This window comes from Belonocnema kinseyi, chromosome 4 (genome assembly GCF_010883055.1).
Source record: "Belonocnema kinseyi isolate 2016_QV_RU_SX_M_011 chromosome 4, B_treatae_v1, whole genome shotgun sequence".
In the NCBI taxonomy this organism is placed as follows: Eukaryota; Metazoa; Arthropoda; class Insecta; order Hymenoptera; family Cynipidae; genus Belonocnema; species Belonocnema kinseyi.
This window is the reverse complement of record NC_046660.1, coordinates 121,777,470-121,800,816: the sequence shown is the minus strand read 5'-3', so window position 1 is coordinate 121,800,816 and position 23,347 is coordinate 121,777,470. Positions and strand designations below refer to the sequence as shown.

General features: G+C 36.2%; 1 protein-coding gene across 1 annotated transcript in view; it reads left to right on the top strand.

Annotated features, from left to right (window-relative positions):
- Nucleotides 1-1,869: 1,869 nt before the first annotated feature.
- LOC117170636 (WD repeat and HMG-box DNA-binding protein 1) overlaps nt 1,870-23,347 on the top strand; it is a 60,487-nt gene continuing 39,009 nt past the window's right edge. The window contains exons 1-3 of the mRNA XM_033357540.1: nt 1,870-2,073; nt 3,268-3,382; nt 13,210-13,361. Coding sequence (XP_033213431.1) covers nt 1,997-2,073; nt 3,268-3,382; nt 13,210-13,361 — 344 coding nt within the window. The 5' untranslated portion in view covers nt 1,870-1,996. The remainder of the gene's footprint in view (nt 2,074-3,267; nt 3,383-13,209; nt 13,362-23,347) is intronic.

The following is a 23,347-nucleotide window of genomic DNA, read 5'->3' as shown; positions in this document are numbered from 1 at the left end:
TACGAAAACGTAGCCAGTTTTCGTAAATACATGCCGTACAACTTATACAGACTATCCTTTGCAAAGGCATAATATTATTATGTTACGTATTTCAGAAACACCTCCTGTGCACAGAAATATTATTTTGTTGAAAACCCGTTATAAAATTAGAAACACCCAAATTGATGAACACAGAACTTGGAGATGAATCTGCTGATTTGGAATGTGCTTGTTTTTTTCTATCAAAATATTGAAAAATGTATTTAATTTGTCGCCTGTATTCCTCCATTCTTATTTTTAGCTGCATACGTTTGCATATCATTTAAAAGACATTAAATCTTCTATTCAAATAAAATCGAGGATTCAAATTACCGCCATTTAGAGATTTTTCCGCTGACGGAAAAATCTCTATTTTCACAACTAATGACTTGCGCAATGGTATATTTACACGCCTGTTTACTGGTCGCAGGCCAGCCGAAGTCATGAGAGTGAAAGAGACAGAGAGCGGGAAATTAAAAGAAAAGTACCCTCTATCTCTTTCACTCTTATTTTTTTTCTGCTGGCTGACGGCCAGTCGATAGGCCGTCAGTCCGCAACTTGCGGACTTGTGCATTTAAACGATGATTCCCATGCTTTTCGATGACGGTCAGATGACAGGAAAACGGTTAGGTGACGCAATCTTTTTGTTTGCCACGTGACACTCATGCGAACTATAGACAGCAAGATAGAAGTATTACCTGGTATTACATATTGACTCTTTGTATATATTATTGATAAAATTATTTCTTTAATTACCCGCATGAGAAATGCGATTTTGGGACTCTAGCGCGAAACAGTAAAAGTGATTGATACCACGATCATTGATGAATCCGTCTGATAAAACTTTATTTTCCACACTTATGATGGGAAAGTTTAGAAATATTAGATTTTTAGCCTCAGTGGCAGGAATCGACTCTAGCGGAACAACAGACCTTACAACGAGTGGGTTAAGGGGCTGGATGCGGACCATGGATTACCTGCAAGCCCATATTTTCGTGGCTGCATCAATCGATAGTGGAACCGATCATTTTTTCTTTTACCTCTTCGGTATATGTTAAAAAAATAATATGTTACGAAGTGGGAGACTAGTTGATTCTCAACTCGCGTTTTTACCGTGCTTGCTTCGCTTGCGCGGATACTTCATGGTTCATGCTCATTGCGGGAATCTCCTAGTTTTCCCATTCGGTGAACAATGTACTATTTCTTGTTATACATATACGTTTGAAAAGATCTCAGTGGTTAAATTATTTTATCCGCAGTGGATCATGGTAAGATATTATGTAGTTTTGCTACATACTGGAAATATTTCGTTTACTATGAAACCCAGCAGATAAAAAACCTATTTCATTCCTACAGTTTATATTTCAAAATTTTAAAATGAAAATTACAGGTTAAAAATAATGAGTTACTGTATAATATGAATAAATATATAGAAAATAATATTTATAATTTTTATGTGGTACACACGAAACTATATAATTTGAATAATTTTGTTCTTTCAGTAGTTTTTAAATTTACTTATATACTTTAGACATATGTATGCCTATTTTTGTGAGCTAGAATAAGTTATAAAACACATAAGATAAAATTATAATTCACCAGTATTTTCTCAGTACCAATTTTTAAGTATACAGTACATTTTGTTGATATTAAAATATTTAAATACATTAAAATAAGAAACCAATTTTGTTTGTTTCTTTTAATTAATCTAAATTTGCCGCTTCACTCATCCAATATGGAGAAAATATGCGGCTTGCTTATTAGTGGATGACTTTTTCACATGCGCGTGGCTAGACCATTTTTTTATTGGATCATGGACTGGAAGAGAGGCGCCAAAATTATTACTTGCAATTAGCATTCCTCAGGACTGCTAAACATATGTGGCGCGAAGTTAAATGAGTGAAATACATTAACAAATCAGTTGAATAGATAATTGTATTTCTAGGCTATTAAGATTAGCGATTGTTAGGGACTAAAAATGTCACTGAATAAAAAGCCTATGCGATATGCGCACCCAGAAGGCCACACTGACGTTTGTTACTTCTCAGGCGAAAAGTATGTTCACATTTGTTTGTTAATTCATTTTTAATGTCTGAATAATGCTGCAACTTTTAACAAATATTTAAGTTTTGTATTAATATATAGAAGAAAGTTGTTAATGATTAGTTAGAAATCTTAAAAATGTAATGACTACATACAATAATGACGTTGGAAGCTTTAATAGAAAGGAGATAAACTATTAACTGGTTTCTCAATCTACGTACTCTGAATTTTATTCTAATATTTTTAATTGTATGTGGTGAATGAATTAAAATTGAGATCATTAACATGTAGGCTTTCTAAATTTTAAATTAATATGTTTATGTCATTGAACTCTTTATTTAGTTATCAATAATTTTCCTAGCAAAGTAACCACCCTACCGAAAGAAATCTCTGAGTTTTCTTTAGCGAAATAACTTGGCCCATTTGAGTCTATAAACAAAGTTGATTTGAAACAAAATAGTCTCGGAGATAGTTTGAGAGATTTGGGTCCTTTTCGAGATCCTTTTAGTGGTCGTTTTAAAAGTGATGCGACGGTAATATAATGTTCCTTTTGTATTCGTCACGTACCGGACGGGCAGATTTATTTACAGTAGTTGGTCGTGGCTAATCCGCTCTCCCTTTTTAAATTTCTTTTCAAATTATTAACACCTTTTTTTTAATTGATGAATTTTCTCATTATACTTATTTATAATTATAACTTATATAATGATATACAATTTTCTAGTTGAATTCAAAAAAATTTTTTTTTTTTTGCTTATCTCATTCCATTTACGAGAAACGTTCTATTAATTCCAATTTTAAGCATTAGAAAAAAAAGTTAGATATCTGAAGTCATCGAAACCCGTCGATTCCGAATTATTATGTTTTAGGCTGTTAACTATGAAATTAAAAAAAAATCTACTTCTAAATTTTAATCCTAAAGCTAAACAAAGGACCCTTGAGTGTCGGCTACTCTATTGAGATAGCCTCTCTGCTTGTTAATCATGATCGCATTCTTATTTCAATTTCGGAAAGGATATTTTAAAGCCTTCAGACCATTTAAACGAGCTTCCTGGACCTTTAAAAATATCTACCTGAGTGCCTGCGGAGAATTTCTCTGAGCTTCTTTGACCTAAAGAATTTTTAGTATATACTCAAGATTCTTTTCGGCAGGATACCAACTGTATGAAACGCATAGTAATTGCTTTCGTATTTTTCTTAATTTAGAGGTGGACTCATCACATGTGGTTCCGATGGAGACGTTAGATCATGGCTAAGTTTAATGGATGATGACCCTGCTACAAGTTGTGTTTCAGAACAAGCTACTACAGTCATTTCGAAGGTAAAAAAATTGTAGGCATAATGCATTATCAGGATTTTATCTATTCATGAAATTAGAATAACAGATGAACCTTTATGAATATTTTTGAATTTCTTGAAAAAATGTTTTGAATTTTCAGAATTCTTTGTAGTCACACCTTTCATTTTTTTTAAATTCCATAAAGATGGTGGTGAATGATCTTGAATAAGGGTTTCACCGTACGCTGCGAGAATACTTTTTTATTATACCATTAAATTATTTCCCTTTCGAGTTAAGCATGATTTAATCGGTGAGGAAGGGAGTAATTTGAGGAGGGGTGTAGATTTTTCGATTGATCTAAGATTCCCGTGCTACTTATTGAATTAAAACGTTCGTTTCGCAACACAATCTCTTTAGCGATAAGCTTTCGTAAACAAACTCTTGATTTCACCATGGCATACTTCTCCAGCTGCCTTCACGTACACGCAATTTTTTCATGCAAGCCCTTGTGATTCTATGGCTTCTTATATCTCTTCGAATCAGGGTTTCTATTACACATTGCAACCATTCTTTCCGCGGTGTGCCTCTGGGCACACTGCCGTGTACTTTACCTTGATACACGTGTTTCGTTAGTCTTTCATGTTTCATTCTCTCAACATGTCGAAACTATCTTAAAGCAATTTCTTTCACATATATCAACTATTGTCTCCACCACACCACATTCTTTGAGGACTATCTCATTACTCAATTTGTCCATCAGTGTCTTGCCGCATATTACGGGCAGGAATTTCATGTTAATCGCGTTAATTTGACTCTTATCCTTGTCCTGATCGGTCCACGTATCGCTACCGTATATTACAGTCGGTATAAATATATAATTATGTATTGCCCTTTTAGCTTTATTTAATATGTGTTTACTTCTGAGAATGGGCCCTGCTCTATCGATAACTTTCTTACCCTTGTTCATACGCCTATATTACCCCCCTTCTATCTTTCCGTCACTTTAGGACAATTTTGCATATTATTTTCTCATCCTTTACTTTGAACGCCATAATTTTGGTTTAATTTATGTTAATTCTGAGGTTCATGCTCTTCATCTTTGTATCCAGTTTAATCAAAATTTTTTTAAGTCTTTGATTGACTCTTCCATAACATCTTTGTCATCTGCGAAAGCTAATTCACATACCCTCACTGTCTAAAGCTCTACACCTTTTTCGTCGAAGAGGGCCAATCTTAAGACACTTGCCCATGAATATAATAAATATTCATGGGGACATAACGCATCCTTGGCTAACGCCTTGCATAATATTGAACTAGTCACTTAGCTTACCACTTACCCTTACACTCGCTTTGCTATCAGCATTGTTTTTATTGCTTGTAGGCGCCATCTATTGACTCCGTACTCTTTCATGACTTCCCAAATTGAAGAGTAGGAAAACTTTCCTACGCGCAAACTTTTTTCTGTGATCTGTTCTGAGCTAAATATTTGATCCGCACATCAGGGGTTTTCAGCGAGGAGAAATTTGATCCCAAATATTCATTTGCCAGATATCTTGTTTTCCAACACTACGTCGCCTCACTCAGCACGGAAAAATTCCGTTTCATTCTTAAAGCTGAGTAGACGTTCGTGGTAGTGGAAACGAGACATTTGGCAAATTAGTATTTAAGGGCATGTGATACTTCGTCGTGTGGTCAATCGAGTACAGTTCCCCCGGCTTTTTATCCACAAAAATGAACATTTTTAAAAACTGAATTCGGAGATGGTATAAAATATCATAACGGACGTCCCGGGACTCTTTAGTTAGTTTCGGTTAGTTTCGGGAGATTACCCTACCGAAAAGAATCTTTGAGTATATACTAAAAATTCTTTAGGTCAAAGAAGCTCAGAGAAATTCTCCGCAGGCACTTAGGTAGATATTTTTAAAGGTCCAGGAAGCTCGTTTAAATGGTCTGAAGGCTTTAAAATATCCTTTCCGAAAGGGTCCTTTGTCAAGCTTTCGGATTAAAATTTAGAAGTAGATTTTTTTTAATTTCATAGTGAACAGCCTAAAACATAATAATTCGGAATCTACGGGTTTCGATGACTTCAGATATCTAACTTTTTTTTTTAATGCTTAAAATTGGAATTAATAGAACGTTTCTCGTAAATGGAATGAGATACGCCAAAAGACAAAATTTTTGAATTCAACTAGAAAATTGTATATCAGTATATAAGTTATAATTATAAATAAGTATAATGAGAAAATTCATCAATTAAAAAAAAGTGTTAATAATTTGAAGAGAAATTTAAAAAGGGAGAGCGGATTAGCCACGACCAACTACTGTAAATAACTCTGTCCGCCCGGTACGTGACGATTACAAAAGCACCATTCTTAAAAGGACCACTAAAAGGATCTTGAAAAGGACCCAAATCTCTCAAACTATCTCAGAGACTGTTTTGTTTCAAATCGACTTTGTTTATAGACTCAAATGAGCCAGGCTATTTCGCTAAAGAAAACTCAGAGATTTCTTTCGGTAGGGTAGTTACTATGTTTATTTATAAGTCCAAAGTTTTCGGCCAAAAATATTGTTTATTTTGGAAGTAACGCTCAGGAGATTTGTAACACACATAACCTCGAAATATACACATATAACCTCGAAATATACACACGTTCTTAGCAAAATCAAAATTTTTTTGAAAAATAAACACACAAAAAGTGTGCGGGGACGTCCGTTAGCATGTTCGCTATCAGTTCCCATATTTTGGCGAAAAAATATTTTTTATCTTAGGAAAAAAGCCGGGGGAATCTAACACTGAAAAAATCAATACTAATTCCTAAGCGCTATGCAAATTAATCACATTTTGCTAAGTTAAAACATTTTTGAATTAAACTACAAAAAAAGTGCGTGGGGACGTCCGTTAGCATCTGCGCTGTCATTTCCCAATTTTTTAAGACAACATATTTATTATTCTAGAAAAAAAGCCGGGGGAACCTAAAACTGGTAAAATGGACAATTTTCTAAGTATCACATGCCCTTGATGAAGTTATAAACCCCCCGATCGTATACAAGGGACTGAGGCCAGGGTCTCGTCCCCAAATCCTAAGCTTCCATTTTTTAAGTTCCTAATTATATCCCTAACCTCAGTGGCACAGACTTTCTCAATTGGGTTTCATAACGCATCGGATTCCATATTGCAGTTATGGTGTCTTATAGCTTCATCTATCAATAATTTTTGAAAAGAGTCTCTTAAGAGGACCACTCCATCTAGATCAGTGGTCGGCAAAGTTTTTGCCCATTTCAGGTAAGGGCAGGTTTGACCCAAGACATTTTTTTCGCCTACCGCGCTTTGTTCGTCAACGCTTGGTTTTCCCTGAAATGGGTTGGTTTTCCTCGTCAGAGGTTCATATTGTTAGACGGGATACTCAATGTGAATAAAAAGTTACGAATGAATTTTGTTTTAAATTCTTATATTAGCGATTTATAAGTCTGTTATTCGAGATATGTAACTTTTTTGCGATTAAATAATCTAAACTTGTACTTGGGAAGTTAAAAATCAATGATTTGATGGAATATAATGAAAACTCAATTTTAAACCAAAAGTGTTTTAATGCATTGATTTTTAGCATTTCAAGACGCCTTTGATCGCAAGAATTCAAAGATTTTGAATTTCGAGTTTTCAGAAAGCTAATTTTGAAATTGAGAATTAAAAAAATTTTAATCCCCGTTACTCGAACTGCTTAATAATGGAAGCATCCAAGGCGGGTTGGACCTTCTTGGTGGCAGCAGGTAATGCCACGAGATTTTGACTCCACCCGTCGCGGCAGCTAGGGCTGCCGCGCGGCTGTAGTTTTCCGACCACTGATCTAGATCATCAAAAAAGTTGTTTTTTGTGGATTTTTTTGGATAAAATAACAAGACAGGTCAATGATCTTTTGCATATATTAATAGACATGTTTGGACTACAAGAAAAAATGTTTCGCACGCAAACAAAATTGAAAATGGTAGATTTATCAAGGGTCCCGCGTAACATTACACGGCAGACGACTTATACGTTGTGCACGATGCAGCCTGACGTTATCGTCTAAAACAAAAGACCAAAATTTTTAATTAATCGGCTAGCTTTTGTCAAGTGGGTGAACCTATGAAACTGAATAAAACTAAAAAATAAAGCAATGGAGTCATGTTTTAAAAGAAAAGTTATGATATTCACGTAATTTTTTTTACTATATATGGGTTGAAAACGATGAAAATGATTGTTTAATTATTTTATTCAAAATATGTTTAATAGCTCCCTCGCAATCCTGCACACCTGTTTCAAAAATATGGTTTTGAGAAAACGCGCTTTAAAGTTTGGGGTCGCAAAAAATCCACTTTTAGGTATCTTGCCGGTATAAAATATTATTTAGCTATATCCGGTCCGTACAGTAACCCTTCTGCTTTATCGAAAAACTCGTTCTCCGCCAATCGTGCCAAAAGTCCTGAATTGTCCCCGCTCGATGCGAGTCGGTTCTAAGAACTGTTTCTTCCAAAATATTTGGAGTTGGCCGGTGAAACTTTCGGATAATATTCTCCGATAATAAGTCTATCGATTGAAGCAAAAAAAAAACGATAGTTTGAAACGTCTAGGTAGAGTGACCCCCTTAAAGAGTCTAGTATCCCGGTTGTATCATATAGCATTTCACCCTTGTTATTTCTCATGCTGACAAACTCTGTACTTTTATTTCCTTTCATACACTTTTGAAACAGTTTTTTGCTTTCATCAAAGTCGTTTTGCATTTTCTTCTCTTCTTCTTTTAATTTTTATTTACTTTCCTTGACTAATCTTTTTACTTTCCTCTTTTTGTGTCTTCTCGATCATAGCCAATGCGCTCCCTATATTTTTATTTTCTATTAGAGCCTTCCTAGTTTTTCTTCTATCTGTTCCTTTGTCTTATTCTGAAAATCTATTCGCACTTTTAGTTTCTGTAAATTCTCGATCTTGAATCGCGTTTGTTTCGTTATTTTGCATTTCTTCTTCATCCCTGACCTAAGTTTATTTTGGCGACCAGAAGGTAATAATCAGTATTGCATTCAGAACCACTCATGGCCCTCGTATCTTTCACTAGCTCTCTTAGTCTTTCATCCGCAACAACAAAGTCAATTATACTGTGGCTATTTCCTTTACACCATGTGTACATGTGGATTATTTCAGGCCTAAACCAAGTATTTGTAATAAATAATCCCTTTTCTAAGCATGAGATAACTAATTTGTATCCTTTATCATTTGTTCTTGGATCCCCAAAAGTACCTAGTAGAATGATTCTTTCACCATGTTCGCAAGTACTTATTGTATCATTTAAAGTGTCCTAGAAGGCGTATTTTACTTCTCTAGGATCACTATCAACTGAGGCATAGCACGCGATGATAAATAATCTTCTGATCCCTACTTTCATTATAACCCACAGCAATCTGGGAGATACATATCCTTGATCTTAGAGATGCTACTTCGCTCTTTCATTCATAATCAAACCTACTCCGTGCCTACGATATGATTCACTATCTACTCCTGACCATATTTCAAATCCGCCCTTGAAAACATCATTTTCTATATTTCTACTTTCGCATACTTTTTTCTTTATATCAGATACGCATAAAACATCTAGCTTCCTTACGTGCATTGTGCCTTGGAATTCTTTTACCTGAATATCATTTACGCCTCCAGTATTCCAACCGCTCGAAACTCAACCTTTACCTTTACCGTGTGCATGACTTTCCTCAATTAAAGTTGCAGTCCATTCTAAGGCTATTGTATCGTTTAAAATAAATACAATAAATGTATTTTGCGAGTCTAGGAGAGATTGAATTTCCAAGGGGAAAAAAACTACATGAGTGACCATTTATACTGGTGCCTGTTTTTTAAAGGGGTTAACTGTCATACTTTACTGATAGAAAATCTCAGAATATTCTCTAGCGAAAAAGCCTGACCCGTTTCAAGATGTCTGCAGGTTCGATTTGAATGATTTAGTCACAGAGATAGTCAAAGAGATTTGGGTTCTTTTCAAGGTTCTTTTAGAGGTCCTTTTAAGAGTGGTGCAACGTTATTATAATATTACTTTTATATTCGTCACGTACCGGGCGGACAGAGTTATTTACAGTAGTTGGCCGTCACTAACCCGACACTCCCTTTTTAAATTTCTATTCAAATTATTAACACTTTTTTTTTAATTGATGAATTTTCTCATTATACTTATTTATAATTATAACTCATATACTAATATACAATTTTCTAGTTGAATTAAAAAATGTTGTCTTTTTTTGGCGTATCTCATTCCATTTACAAGAAACGTTGTATTAATTCCAATTTTAAGCACTTAAAAAAAAGTTAGATATGTGAAATCATCGAAACCCGTAGATTCCGAATTATTATGTTTTAGGCTGTTGACTATCAAATTTAAAAAGTCTACTAAAATATTTTAATCCGAAAGATTAACAAAGGACCCTTGAGTGTCGGTTACTCTATTGATATAGCCTCTCGGCTTGTTATTTATGATCGAATTCGTATTTCAATTTCTGCCCCTCTGCTTGTTATTTATGATCGTATTTCAATTTCGGAAAGGACATTTTAAAGCCTTTAAAGCCTTTAAAACATTTAAAAGAGCTACCTGGACCTTTAAATATATCTACCTGAGTGCTAGCGGAGAATTTCTCTGAGCTTCTCTGACCCTAGAGAATCGTTAGAATATACTCAGAGATTTCTATCGGTAGGGTATTAACACTTTTTTTAAGTGATGAATTTTCACATTATATAAATATCTTATAATTATAACTTATATACTAATATACTATTTAAGAGTTGAATTTAAAAATATTGTTTGTTTTATGGTATCTCATTCCATTTACGAGATACGTTATATGGATTGACGTTACCTGGATCTTAAAAAATATCTACCTGAGTGCCTGCGGAGAATATTCTCTGAAACTTCTCTGAGCCTGAAAATCTTTAGTGAATATTCAGATTTGTATCGGTAGTGCGGTCACTAATTTTATTATTCGATCATTATTGATAAAGAAAAATGCTATGAAGTTATGCATTTTTGAATTTTGTTAAAAATTAATAAAATGGCGGGCTAAATAACTTTTGTAGACAGGAGAATTTTTTTCATAACCCTACCGATAGAAATTTCTGAGTATTCTCTATACTCTGTTCCCTGAGAGAAGATCCGCTAGAACGACCAATTTTGGTTTTCTTCGCGCAGCCCATTGTTCAATTTGTCAAGAAGAAGGGATTTGTTGCGATGTTTCAGCCAATCTAAGTGAACCTCCTCAAATTCATTAGAAACTATTTTCTTTGATTGATTCACGACACTGGCTTCATGTTTTCTACTACTTGTCTGTTTGCTTACCAAACTCAGTGTGGATAAGGTTACCCCAGCAGGGGTCTTTGGTCCACAGTAGGTCATAGTAAGGAAATGTACAGAATTTAAACTTTACAGATTCCAATGATATATTGCTTGCCTAGGAAAGTTGAAAATTCGAAGAAGTTTAATCGCAGAAACTTTAGCTCAATATTCAGTTTGATACTGCCTACTTCCTCAATTTTCAAACTTTATACACAAATTACATATCGTTGGAATAGGAATAATTCGAATATTCTGAATATATTACGTTTAAGTCGGGGATTGCAGAATTATTAATTATTAATTTTTAACTTTTTAATTACAAAAAAGAACGACTGAGTCAAAAGCTCAAGTGGTTACCGTAGACCCCTGTAACTCGAGCCCTACGCGCGGTGAGGTCATTTTCTTTTATAGGTAACATCTCGTAAAAGTCATTCAAACTATTCCAGAAAGAAACTCAATGAAAAGTAATGAATATTAAATTAAAAGCAAAGGACCAATGGGAAGAGAACTTAATAAACTACGTGTGAAAAAAACGGGTAAGGACATTCCTCCATCCAGAAACGCCAACCCATATGCGCGTCTAGATGACCTTCTCTCAGGGAACAGAGTATAGCGAAATAGCCTGGCCCGTTTGAGATTATAAGCAGAGTCGGTTTGAAACGATTTAGTCTCTGAGATAGTCTGAGAGATTTGGGTCCTTTTCAAGGTCTTTTTAGTGGTTCTCTTAAGAGTGGTGCGACGGTAATGTAATGTTCCTTTTGTATTCGTCACGTACCGGGTGGGCAGAGTACCTCAAAAAGATTTAAAAAAACTAATTTTTTTACTCATTCCTACCCTCTAATATTATTTTTTTTTGTGGTAGCTGCACAGAATGAGCGTGTTTTACTGCTTGTGGATTGAACCTTAAAGCTCTCTTTTCAATGGGCGTGCGTGGACCTGCTTATATAAAGTTGGACCTCGCAGTAGATCAGTGATGTGAGGGTATCAGGTCCAACATTGTATCCTAGATACGAAATGGAGGCGCATGGACGGTCGTACAGCGAGGAACACGAAACGGTGGAAGCTGGCGGTATGTGAAGTGCCAGCTACGGCGACTCTGGTTTACTCATTTGTTTAAGATTCTTTTCGCGATCCAAAAATCGTTCGAAAATGTGTTATAAAATGTAAGAATGTAAATGCAAGAATGGGTAAGTGCCACATTTCCTTTTTAGGGTATTCACATGCGCTTGATTCGTCGACCTAGAAAGAGAGACCACGTTCAATTCCCCAGCAGCAGAACACGCTCTCCATTTTGCGCTTCTCTACCCAAGAAATCACTCGCCTACCACTCGTTCCAAAATGATTGCCCTCACTATAAAAAGACGGTGCTCTCCTCCTTGCTATGTAATATACTATTAATATTTTTGTAATAAATTATTACATTAAACGGAATTTAACAGAACCATAAAAGTCCCTCTTGAACCCTGGCTTCTTTTAAAAGCGTTACATAATACATGGGCGACACCTGATGCATTATAATGTGTTTTTTAAATCCCAGTTCTACACGTCAAGAGCAATCAATTATATCTCCACATTTTAAGGAGGAGTTCGTTAACCAGTCATTTTTAGCAGCAAACGGTTATGGTTATATCCATCGAAAATGTTTTTGAAGTTATTGAAAAAAAATGTTCTGTCCAAACTATGAGAGGTACGAAAAATATGTTAACAGACAAACTTGCTTATCCCAAAAACAATCTAAAAATTTGTTTCAGATCATACTTTCATAAAATGCATAGTTTTTATTTTAAACGTAAAAATGTTATTAAAAATTAAAAATTCTATTTGGCGGTCAAACGATGTGAGGTACGAAAAAACTGCCAAGAAGCTGAATGGTTCATCTCAAAAAGATGTAAAAATTTGCTTCGGATATTTTTTTTATGAGAGGCATAGTTTTTCTTTTAATAGTGAAAAATGTTAATGTAAATAACAAATTCCATTCTCCAGCAAAATTGAGCAAGGTACAGAAAGAATGTTAAGAAGCAAAATTGATCATCACAAAAATATCTACAAATTTACTTAAGACAATTTTTTGAAAAGACGCATAGTGGTTCGAATGGTGAACAATGTTTTTTTTTCTAATTTCATTAGCATAACAAGAGTTAACAAAATATTTCTTTGGATCAACAACATTAGTTTCGGGTAATAATTCAAATTTTGTCATTACAATAAAAGCTCAAGAAAACGGTTCTTTTGCTATTATCAAATTTTTTTTCTTAATCTATACATAAAATCGAGCGTGAAGCGCGCGTATAACTGAGAATGTGTTCCTTGGTCGATAGAACCTGAAGTAAATTAATTGCATGTTCAAAAAGTTTAAATGATTTGACACCAAAGCCTTTTACAATCTTATTTTAAGTTACAACGAAAGTTTTATGGCTTGCAAATAAAATAGCTTTTTTCTCGAATCAATTATTGTGATCATAATATTGCGTGCGTAATTGTTACAATTTACATATTATACTATTACAGAATGGAAAAATATACGTGGGTAATGATAACAATACAGTTCAAATACTTACCTATCCTGATCTTGAGAAAGAAGGTATAGTAACTAGATTTGCAGCTACAATATCAGCTTTAGCTACTACAAAAAAGAGCAAACTGATCGCATCTGGTGCTTGGTAATTAAACACAAAATTTTTATTATTACCATACTGATTATTTCATACTAAAATTATTTAGTAAGTAGAAAGAGAAATAAACTTAAAATAGTCTCTAGTAGGAGATTATTTACTAATAAATGAATGTACGTTGAACTATAATACTTTATATAATTTACATAATTATTTACATATGTAATTATTTATGTACCTTATGGTATTCCAAAAAATTTGTTGGTTGAAAAGTGGGAATATTTATCGATTTTCTTTCTTCAAAATTTAGGTCAAATAATGAAGTGTGAAATGTAAATGAAAACTTGATTGGCTAATTTTAAGTAGTCTCAAAAATGATTAAATTAAGAACATGAAAAAAATCTATGAACATTGAGTCTTAAATTGATATTTTTAGTCGGAAGAACAAATTATTCAAAAATTACTCTCATCATTCAAAAAATCTGTTTAGAGTTATAAGAAAAAATTAAACCACTTTAAGTGACAACCTGTTTTTACGTACAAGTTTTTATTCAAATACTCGTGGGGAATCATGTAAACAAACGTTGTGCGGTCGAAAGTCTTAATTCGAACTTGGCTATGGAGATAAAAAGGAAAAACGAAAAGGAAACCAGAAAAATAATATTTTCTGTTTTAAGAGATTGCTAATGAATGTACGATCGTAAGCAAATAACAAAAAAGAACTTACAGGGGCTGAATTATTTAAATAAATAATAATAAAAAACGTAGAACACACCATTTTTTTAGATATTTAAATTAATATTAATATTGGCTCCACCAGTAAGAGGGCGTAAGGGTCATTGGGCGAACCAAGAGCGAGAGCGTCAGTCGCTTGCGAATTGTCGAGACGAGAATTGGAACCGAGTCCGTGAGCGCTGAACTGAGCGTGTGTGTATTCCATATTAACCGAGCGAGTTTACTGTTGTTTTCGAGAGTTTAATCAAGTAATGCATAACTTGTCCATTGCTTTTCTTTAAATACATTCTCCATTAATACTAATATTTGGGAGTACGGAATTATTATAATTAAACCTCTCCCATTTACCAGCGTGGCATGTTCGTAACTGTGTTCCTTTTTGGTGTTCCAGTGGTTTTGTGGGGGAATTCACTTGTGACATCAAGTGAATTTTTTTCTCGAAGCGCTTAAAATTCAAGAAGGCGGCTATCACGCCACAAACATTTGTTTAAAGTTGCTGAGTTATCCTTTCGTTCAAACAAAATGGCTGAAAGTAATGTGATCTCTGCTGAACAGCTCGAGGCGTTTGCGCAGCAACACCGAAATAGCCTGATGCCATTTGAAGGCAATCCCCGACACTTGACTGAAAGCGAGAGTTTGGTGTACTTATTTTTACGCGAAAGTAATGTTGTGAATAGAGCTGGGGTTGGATTTGCGCGACACTAAAGAACAGGTTTTATCGGGACTTTGGTCCAAAGGAACATGTAGTGCAATGGCTGTACGCACTCACGAAAATGTCGACGATTGTGGTAAACTTAGTACGATATCATTTTCTTCGAAAGACTCAACGCTTAGAGCGGATTAGAATGGATAAACCGGACACGACTAAATATAATAAACCAAATTCGAGATAATCGGCTTCCAGTGATAGGAGCGCTGAAATTCCAAGCGCCAAAACGGACAGAACGCAGGAGGCGAAGAAGGATTGTGACAGATCAACTGTACGGAAATTTTGAATAAAATTGAAAGCACTTTAAGAGATTACGCGCTGGTCAAATATTTAAAACCGAAATTCGTGAACGGTATTAACCTCTGGGGTCAAATCGACCCTGGGTCTAATCGACCCTGGCAGTTCGGACTTTATTATTCAATTTCGAAAGCGCGCTCAGTAAATTGTCAAATCATTTACGAATGCCCCAATGGTCGACTTCTTCAAGGAAGGAGACACCTTACAGTTTAAGAAGGGAGAAGATGCCTTTTTATTGAAGTTACCAGTTGTTAGTTTGGGAGAGTCTCAATTTCATTCTGTGAATTCAGAAAGCATTCAACCGCGGTCAATTTATATTATACAAGTGATCGAAAGCGAGAGCGAAGAATGAAATATTCCTTTTATAAATTTGAGCGACAAAATGGTGTCGTTAAAAAAGATACCACACTCCTTGGAGGAGAAGTATCATCGTTACCTCCTCTCGACGTGTCAACACATGCAAGAAGATCCCCTGTCACCGAAGAAGATCTCATCTACAAAGATAACCCGACGAATGAAATTATAGACGATCTAGCGCATACTCTTAATGAATATTATGTTGCGGTTTTGAGAAATTTGGCGGAATTAGGTTTTACTTCTTCGATCGAAGCGGAGATCAAAGAAAAGGAGGATAGCAGTCCTCTTTGGATTAAACCACATGGAGTGAGTAATTCTGAGCGTGTATCTATCAAAGAAATTTTAAGTGATTACCAAAAGTATGGTCTTGTAACTGATTCACAGCCTCCTTATGGCAGCCCTGTATTACTTGTTAAAAAACAAACAACAAAAAACGGTGATCCGCGTCTTGTCGTCGATTATAGAACATTAAATGAACAAACTATGCGAATGAATTACGCCTTATCGGATATCGATGATTACTTAGAAATGGTAGGTGACAGCTTAATGTTTATTACGCTAGATTTAGCACTAGGAGTGTAAATTATCTTGGGTATGAAATTTCGAAAATAGGCATTAAACCAAGTAAAGGCAAAATCAAAGCAATTCTAGAATTTCCTGTACCGAAGGCCGACCATGGTCTGCGACGTTTCCCTGGCATCGCAGATTACCTGCGTCGTTATGTATATAAATTTGCAGAAATGGCTGGACCTTTGTATGATTTACTGAAAGAAAATCGACCCTTCATATGGGAAGAAGCTGAGAAAAATTCGTTTAATAAAATTCGCGAGAAATTAGTTGTCGAACCAGTCTTAAAATGCTACTGCTCATCGCGAGTCACTTAACTGCATACGGATGTAAGTTCAAAGGGCTTAGCGGCCATGTTGCTTCAAAAGGCGGATGACCTAAGGTTTCACCTGGTATATGCGATTAGTCGACACACTTCGGAGTCAGAGAACGTCTACCACTAGAATAAACTCGAGCTTTTAGCGAATAAATGGGCAGTTACTCGATTGCGAGTGTGGCTCATAAATATAAAATTCAAAATTGTCACCGATTGTAGGGCTTTATTATATCTTAATGCGCAGAAAACAAAAAACCCACAGATCATTCGAAGGGGCAACCTGTTGTGAAAATATAAATTTGAAATTGTACACAGGGCGTGAGAGAAAATGCCGATTTATCTGAGCGTGCGCTTGGTGTTTTTAGCATAAATATCTTAATATCGTCAAAGAGACGATATGTCCGCCAACATATTCGAAGTTGCGTTCAATGTATGCTCACAAAGGCTTAAACGGGGACACAGACTGGCGACTTGCACCCCATCAAACCGGGTCATTGACCCTTTGAATTGATTAACATCGACCATGTGGGCCCATTTGTTAAGTCTGCGACGAGAAACATGCATGTGTTAGTAATCTCCGATACCTTAACAAACTTTTTTGCCATGAAAACTGGGCTCGATACTTCTGCGATCAATGTAATTAAATCTTTGGGAGACGTAATATTAGATTATGGAGCACCCGCCAGGATTATTCCGGATCGAGGGTCGTGCTTCACTTCTAAACTTTAGAGAGTTTCGCTCCAAACATGGCATCAGACATTCTGAATTCACCTCGCCACCTCGAGGCCTCCTTCATTAAGGACAACCCTGAGCAAACAGAAGAGTCCACCAAGCTTCAAAATAAGTTCAGAGGACCCTTAGTGGCCACAGCGGGTTTTCCCTTTGATACCATGGTATCGCTGACCTGTGAGTCGACAAAAAGGGGTGGAGATATACCTCAACAGCTTTAGCGAGCCAAATAAAAATTTTGCGAGCTCCAATACATGAAGATTCGAATGTCATTGACGAAACAAGCGAGGATGAAGACAACTCTAATTCTGATAATTAAGTGTGTTCCAATCGCGAGTGTGTAACCAGTGATACCGAAGATGTAATTTTAGTGGCGTCAGATCAAACTCGACCAAAGCGTGTTCATGAAATTTAGACAAATTGTAACCCTAGTTTATTTTCAGATATGATAGGATTTTGAGCTAGATCGACTAATTATGAGTGTTTCTTTTGCTTTAAATCTTTGAAACAAAATTGTTTATCTGTACATAGTATGTACAGATGAGAAAACTTTTTTTTTAATTTGACATAAAACAATACTATATCTGATTTATTTGTTTGCTTCTTCGAGACAAATTGATCCAACTATTTTGGAATCTTTTATAATCTAATAGTATCAATTTAGGAAGTATAAAAAAATGATTTATTCTGTTTACACGAGAAAAACTTTCTTGATATTAGGATTACTACAGTACTATATCTGAAATATTTGTTCGTGTGTTCGAGGCTCGTCGAATGACTTATGGCAGAACCTTCCATGTCCTCTTATATTCTAGCAATAACTAATTGTAATTTTTCAAAATATATTGTTTCTCTTGTTGATATGAGGAAAACCTTTTTAATATTAGGAATATATCAGTATTTTATTTGATGTCATTTACTTCTTCGAGACGCGGCGATTGACATATTGACGAACCTTTGATGACATTTTATGATGAATAAATAGTGATTTATAAAGTTCTTAAAAAAAGATACCATTTTTATATGAGTATGTTCTTTTATTTGGAATATTACGCTGCCGTAAGTTAAAAAGTTGTTTGTTATAACCGATCACCTCTATGAGGAATCAAAAGTTCATACCTATGGGGAAGCAAAGTGTTAATGCATAGTACTTCCGAGCGGTATTTTTACTGGTTCGGTTCTAGCCTGGTTCATTATCGTGTAGTCAAGAATTTATATGATAAGGTTAATGATAGGATGCATAGGGGAAGGGATAGATTTGAGATTAATTATCAGTTATGTCATGACTGATTTTTTATCATTTTGCTTGTTGATTGTCCTAGTCATTCAGCAGCGATAATGAAATACTAATTAGTTAACGAAGGTTATGGTCGTTATTTATTAATTTTCACTCAGACTCAAGGTACATACAGCCCAATTAGTTCAGGCGTCCTGGTTTCTTGGGGTATTAAATGCGACCTGAAATTTGACTAACGATTTTTGTGGCACTGGCACGTAGAACAAAAGTGTGTAAACAATGGTTAAAGATAGAAAAAAACAGATTTTTGCTTATTGCTACTAACCTACATGTCCTTCAGAAAAAAATGGTAGGTCTTACAAATATCTACAAATTGTCGCGCGTACGAGGGTGTGGTGAAAAGTTTCCGGCCTGATAAGGAAAAACAACTTTTTTCGTTTCTTTTTCACTTTATTTTCCAACATAATCTCCATCAAGGCTAATCAATTTTTCACAACAGTGCTCTAATGCATTGATGCCATTTTTATAGACCGATTCGTCAAGTCCCTCAAAATACTTATTTACAGCATCGATGACTTCCTTGTTGCTCTGAAATTTTTTACCTCTGAGCTATTTTTAAGGTTAGGGAACAGATGATAGTCGCTGGGGGACAAATATGGTGAATCTGGTGGATGGGGGAACAATTCCAACTTCAATTCGATGATTCTAGCCATCACAACGACCGACCTACGGGGAGGTGCGTTGTCGACGATTTTTGATCGACTGTTAGCAAACGCGGCATCCGCCTAGCACAGTGCTTTTCCATGCCCAAATGTTCATGTAAAATATTGCGCACACACTCAGCTGACATCCTACTAGCATCTGCTATCTTACTTACCTTCCATCTGCGGTCCTCGATCACCATTCTATGAATTTTTTCAATAATTTCGGGAGTTGCGACCTCAACGGGGCGTCCTGAACGTTGCTCGTCAGAAGTGTGCGTGTGACCTTTCTTAAATTCAGAAACCCACTGTTTAACCGTCGAATATGATGGAGAAGGTTCTTCCATCGTGGAATCCATTTCTTCTTTAATTTGAAGTAGTGTTAGGCCCTTTAAATAGAAGTATTTAATGAACGCATGCTTCTCTGACTTTTTCATTTTTGCACAAACGAGGGAGGTGTATTGTTCAGTAGGCTCTCAAATGTATACTAATAGAGCACTCGCCTTGAAAATTGTTATACAAGCTAGTGAGATATAGTACTGTAGAATACAAGCTAAAAATTAGACCTGTTGGCGCCATCTCTAGGTCAGGCCGGAAACTTTTTACCCCACCCTCGCACATTAAGATTTTTTCACGCGTAAAATAATTCAAATCGCCCAAAAATGCCTTTTTTAAATATACTATGGACTATTTTTCAAGGTAATTACTGAAGATTTGGCCGAAAGTATTTCAACAAAAAGTGGGTTATTGTCCTCTATGAGAGTTGTGCTATCAAGTCCATTTAGCGGAAAAAGATTTTTCATTATTAAATTATACAAAATTTGATGCAAATTGATTCGATTAGTGCTATTTTTCTACGTAGTTTAAAAAAAATTGTAGCTGCAGAGCGGGAGGGGGAGCCAATTTTGCTTTCAAAAATTACTGCTAGTGCAGTTTTCAACCTACAGAGCTGAAATTTACATAAAATACAGAATGATAACTGTACTAATTGTTATTAAAGGACCCCGCACTAAATGTATGGGAAAATGGCTTTCGGTGGATTTAGCTGAAAGTTTGTAATTTTTAAGGTTATAAGTGTCGGATGAAATATCCGTAAAAAAAATCCAAAAAAATGGACAGTTTTAGCGCTATGCAGCGCTAAACGCTCAAGATCAGTGAATAAAACGAATTACAACAGATGTTGTTACAAAAGCGATGTCAACATAGAAATCACGGTTCAGATCGTGGTCTGTCATATTTTCGCCTACACCGTTGACTCATATAGCGCGCTTCTCAAAACGATCAAACGCTAAGCGCCCAAGATTTTAACTAGACTAATTCATAACTTTTTTAAAGGCAGCAATGGTACCCAAAGTAACATTAGTAACTAGTGCGTACATTCCGATAATTACATTTTACTGTTCTGAAGAGTGCCGAACGCTAAGCGCTCATGATCAGTGAATATCACGAATTACAATAGACTTAGTTACAAAAGCGAAGTCAACAGAAATCACGGTTCAGATCGTGGTCTGTCATATTTTCGCCTACACCATTGACTCATATAGTGCGCTTCTCAAAACGATCAAATGCTAAGCGCCCAAGCTTTTAACTTGACTAATTAATCACTTCTTTAAAGGCAGAAATGGTACCCAAAGTAACATTAGTAACTAGTGCGCACATTCCGATAATAACAGTGTACCCTTCCTTCGCAAGAGGGCCGAACGCTAAGCACCCATGATCAGTGAATAGAACCAATCCCAGTAGCTTTTGCGAAATATTACACTATTTCTGGCTCTTGATTCGGGTTCGCTTGTTCACCTCTATTAGCAGCGTCTAGAATCCTTTGTAGCAAGGAATTTTGAGGATACTTTACATGTTGCTGGTGACGTGCATAACCCAGGTACCATAAAACGCTTGCAATATGTGCGCAAGTGCCAAGAGTACTGGCCCCTGACTTACATGTGCAGTAATAACCGAGAAGCGTTTCGTTATTGTCTGGTCCTATGTCATCGATCTCATTGAACGCTATCCACAGCTGGTACCTTGTCGCATTTCGGAAACGAGAAAATACTCGTACTCTGATCAAGCCAGGTTCATTAAGTCGCGTATCTAGTTGAAACTCCTCATCTTCTTCTCGTTGCAACTTGTCTTGAACGTAAGATGGGGCAAGTTCTACTTGATACACGCCAATTGTTATGTCGCGTATTTCTTCCAATGTAAAGCGAGGAAATTGTGGTACTTGAAGTTCATGCAGGCGATTCCAATTTGCATTTCCGTAGCGCATATTGTCCACTTCTACGCGCGCTCGCGTAGAAGTGGGCATCTCTATATCCACGGTCCTTTATAAAAATATCACCAATGTCGGAAAAATTCTTTCATACCTTCCACCTTCCTTGTATTTCAAGTATGTATCCGTCTGGGGCAACAATGAGAGCAGGTTTTACCAAGTGACGTCCTTTATGTTTGCAGAATGACTGTCGAAGTACGCGAAAGTTACTGCTCTTCTGCATGTAAGCATAAGTTCCATCGATGATAGCAATAGCTCTGGGAATTTCTGGTTGTGGATTATAAAATTCATTGGCGAATGATGTCACGTGTCTTTCAATGAATTCCTCTCTGCTTATCGCATTAAATCCAATGTTACCATGCGCAAATCGCTGCATTAAAGACTCTTACAGCAGAAATGGCCATGCTTGTAGCTTGCCGGCTCGAACAATGAAAAATCACTTTCAGAAATTCATCAGAAAGACCTTGACGCATTTTGTAAAGGAAAGTGAGCAGATCTTTTTTCCTCACGTATCTGGCACCATGTCCATGTAACTGCGGAATAGGATCACATAATGCATACAATTCTCTAAATTGTTCATTTGTTACAGGAGCAATAGCTTCAAACTCTTCATCAGTGAAACTATCCTCATTATTAAATGCCGCGGCCGCATGAACATTTGCTTCGTTACGAAGTTGCTGCTAAAACAGAAGTAACTGCTGTCCCGGAATCCTATACGGTCTATTAATCGCTTGTAGTCCAAGAAGCAAGGGGCCTAAGATGAAACCATGTTCATCCAAATGATTTAACCATGCTCTTGTTTCTTCTGGAATGAAAATGTCCATGACAATAAAAGCGTTAACTCTACATTCAATTTAAAGCCTTGGAGTATTAACATCAGCATTACAGATCATGCACGTTTGTCTGCCTGTTTGTGTAAGAACATTCAGTCTTAAACAGCCTGGGTCACGTTGGAGCTCCTCTATCTCACTGCGAATCGATTGATTGCAATTGAGAGATAACCTACTCTCATCGGCGACTTCAAGTGGTGGTCTTCGAAGTTAAAGGCGTCTAAAAATTGCAATGTTTTGCCTATCAGGATTATTATTTCCATCAATTCGAGCCATTTGTCCTGGTTGATAGACTCTATCGCACACATAGCAATTAACTCGAACTCTGCATGTCATTTTTTAAACCATAAGAGAAACAAACTCTTTGGTCTTGAAAGGCAGAGGAATGTATTAATAAAACGAAAGAAAAATTCAGAAACAACAAAATAAAACATATAAACACAAGAAACTAAACACAAAAAGGGAATAAGAAATACAACACAATTAATACAGAAGGGAACAGATAGGAATTTTTTTCCTAAGCTTACCAATAAAATTAATATCCGCACTCGAGACCGCAGGACAACCGCAGGATTTCGCTAGGAGCGGGTGCTAATCTGGAAAATTGCACCCGCTTCCCGCGAAATCGCGGTAAAATTTCAGCCACAACCATGTCTCACAACCGTGAGATAGGTGGTTACAGTCTGTAAAGGAATCAATACGGCGATCCGGCAAAAGCCTCGTGCACCCTAAGAACACGGAGCGACCCAAGGACTACCGCCTTCTGCATTTTTCCCGCAAGTGTTCTAGCATATTGTTGACACGCAGGGATGCTTTTTAGGCCATTAGCAAGTGAAAGCTTGGCACCTCCAAGAGCGCCGATGATAAGGACGATCAGTTTAACAGAGTATTCCGGGTAAAATCGTTGCAACTCCCTTATAAGGTATCGATACCTCTCTTTCTTTTCATTCTCCTTGGTTATGATGTTTTTGTCAGCTGGTGCCGAAAATTCGATAACGAACATGGTTCGCTTCTCGAAGTCAAGAAGAACCATGTCAGGCCTCGAGTGAGCAACAGAAAGAATTGTCGAGAATATAAAGTTCAAGTATATGCGGCACTTCCCATTCTCGACAATTGATTCACATTCCCTAGGAGCATTTAGAGGAGCGATATTAAGGTTAATGCCGTATGAGTGACAGAGATGGTAATAAAGCACTCTTAGGGCCGCATTGTGCCTTTGAATGTAGGTCGTTCCCGCGTGAGTTGGACAACTAGATAGTATGTGAGCTAAATGCTCGGGGTGTGCATGGC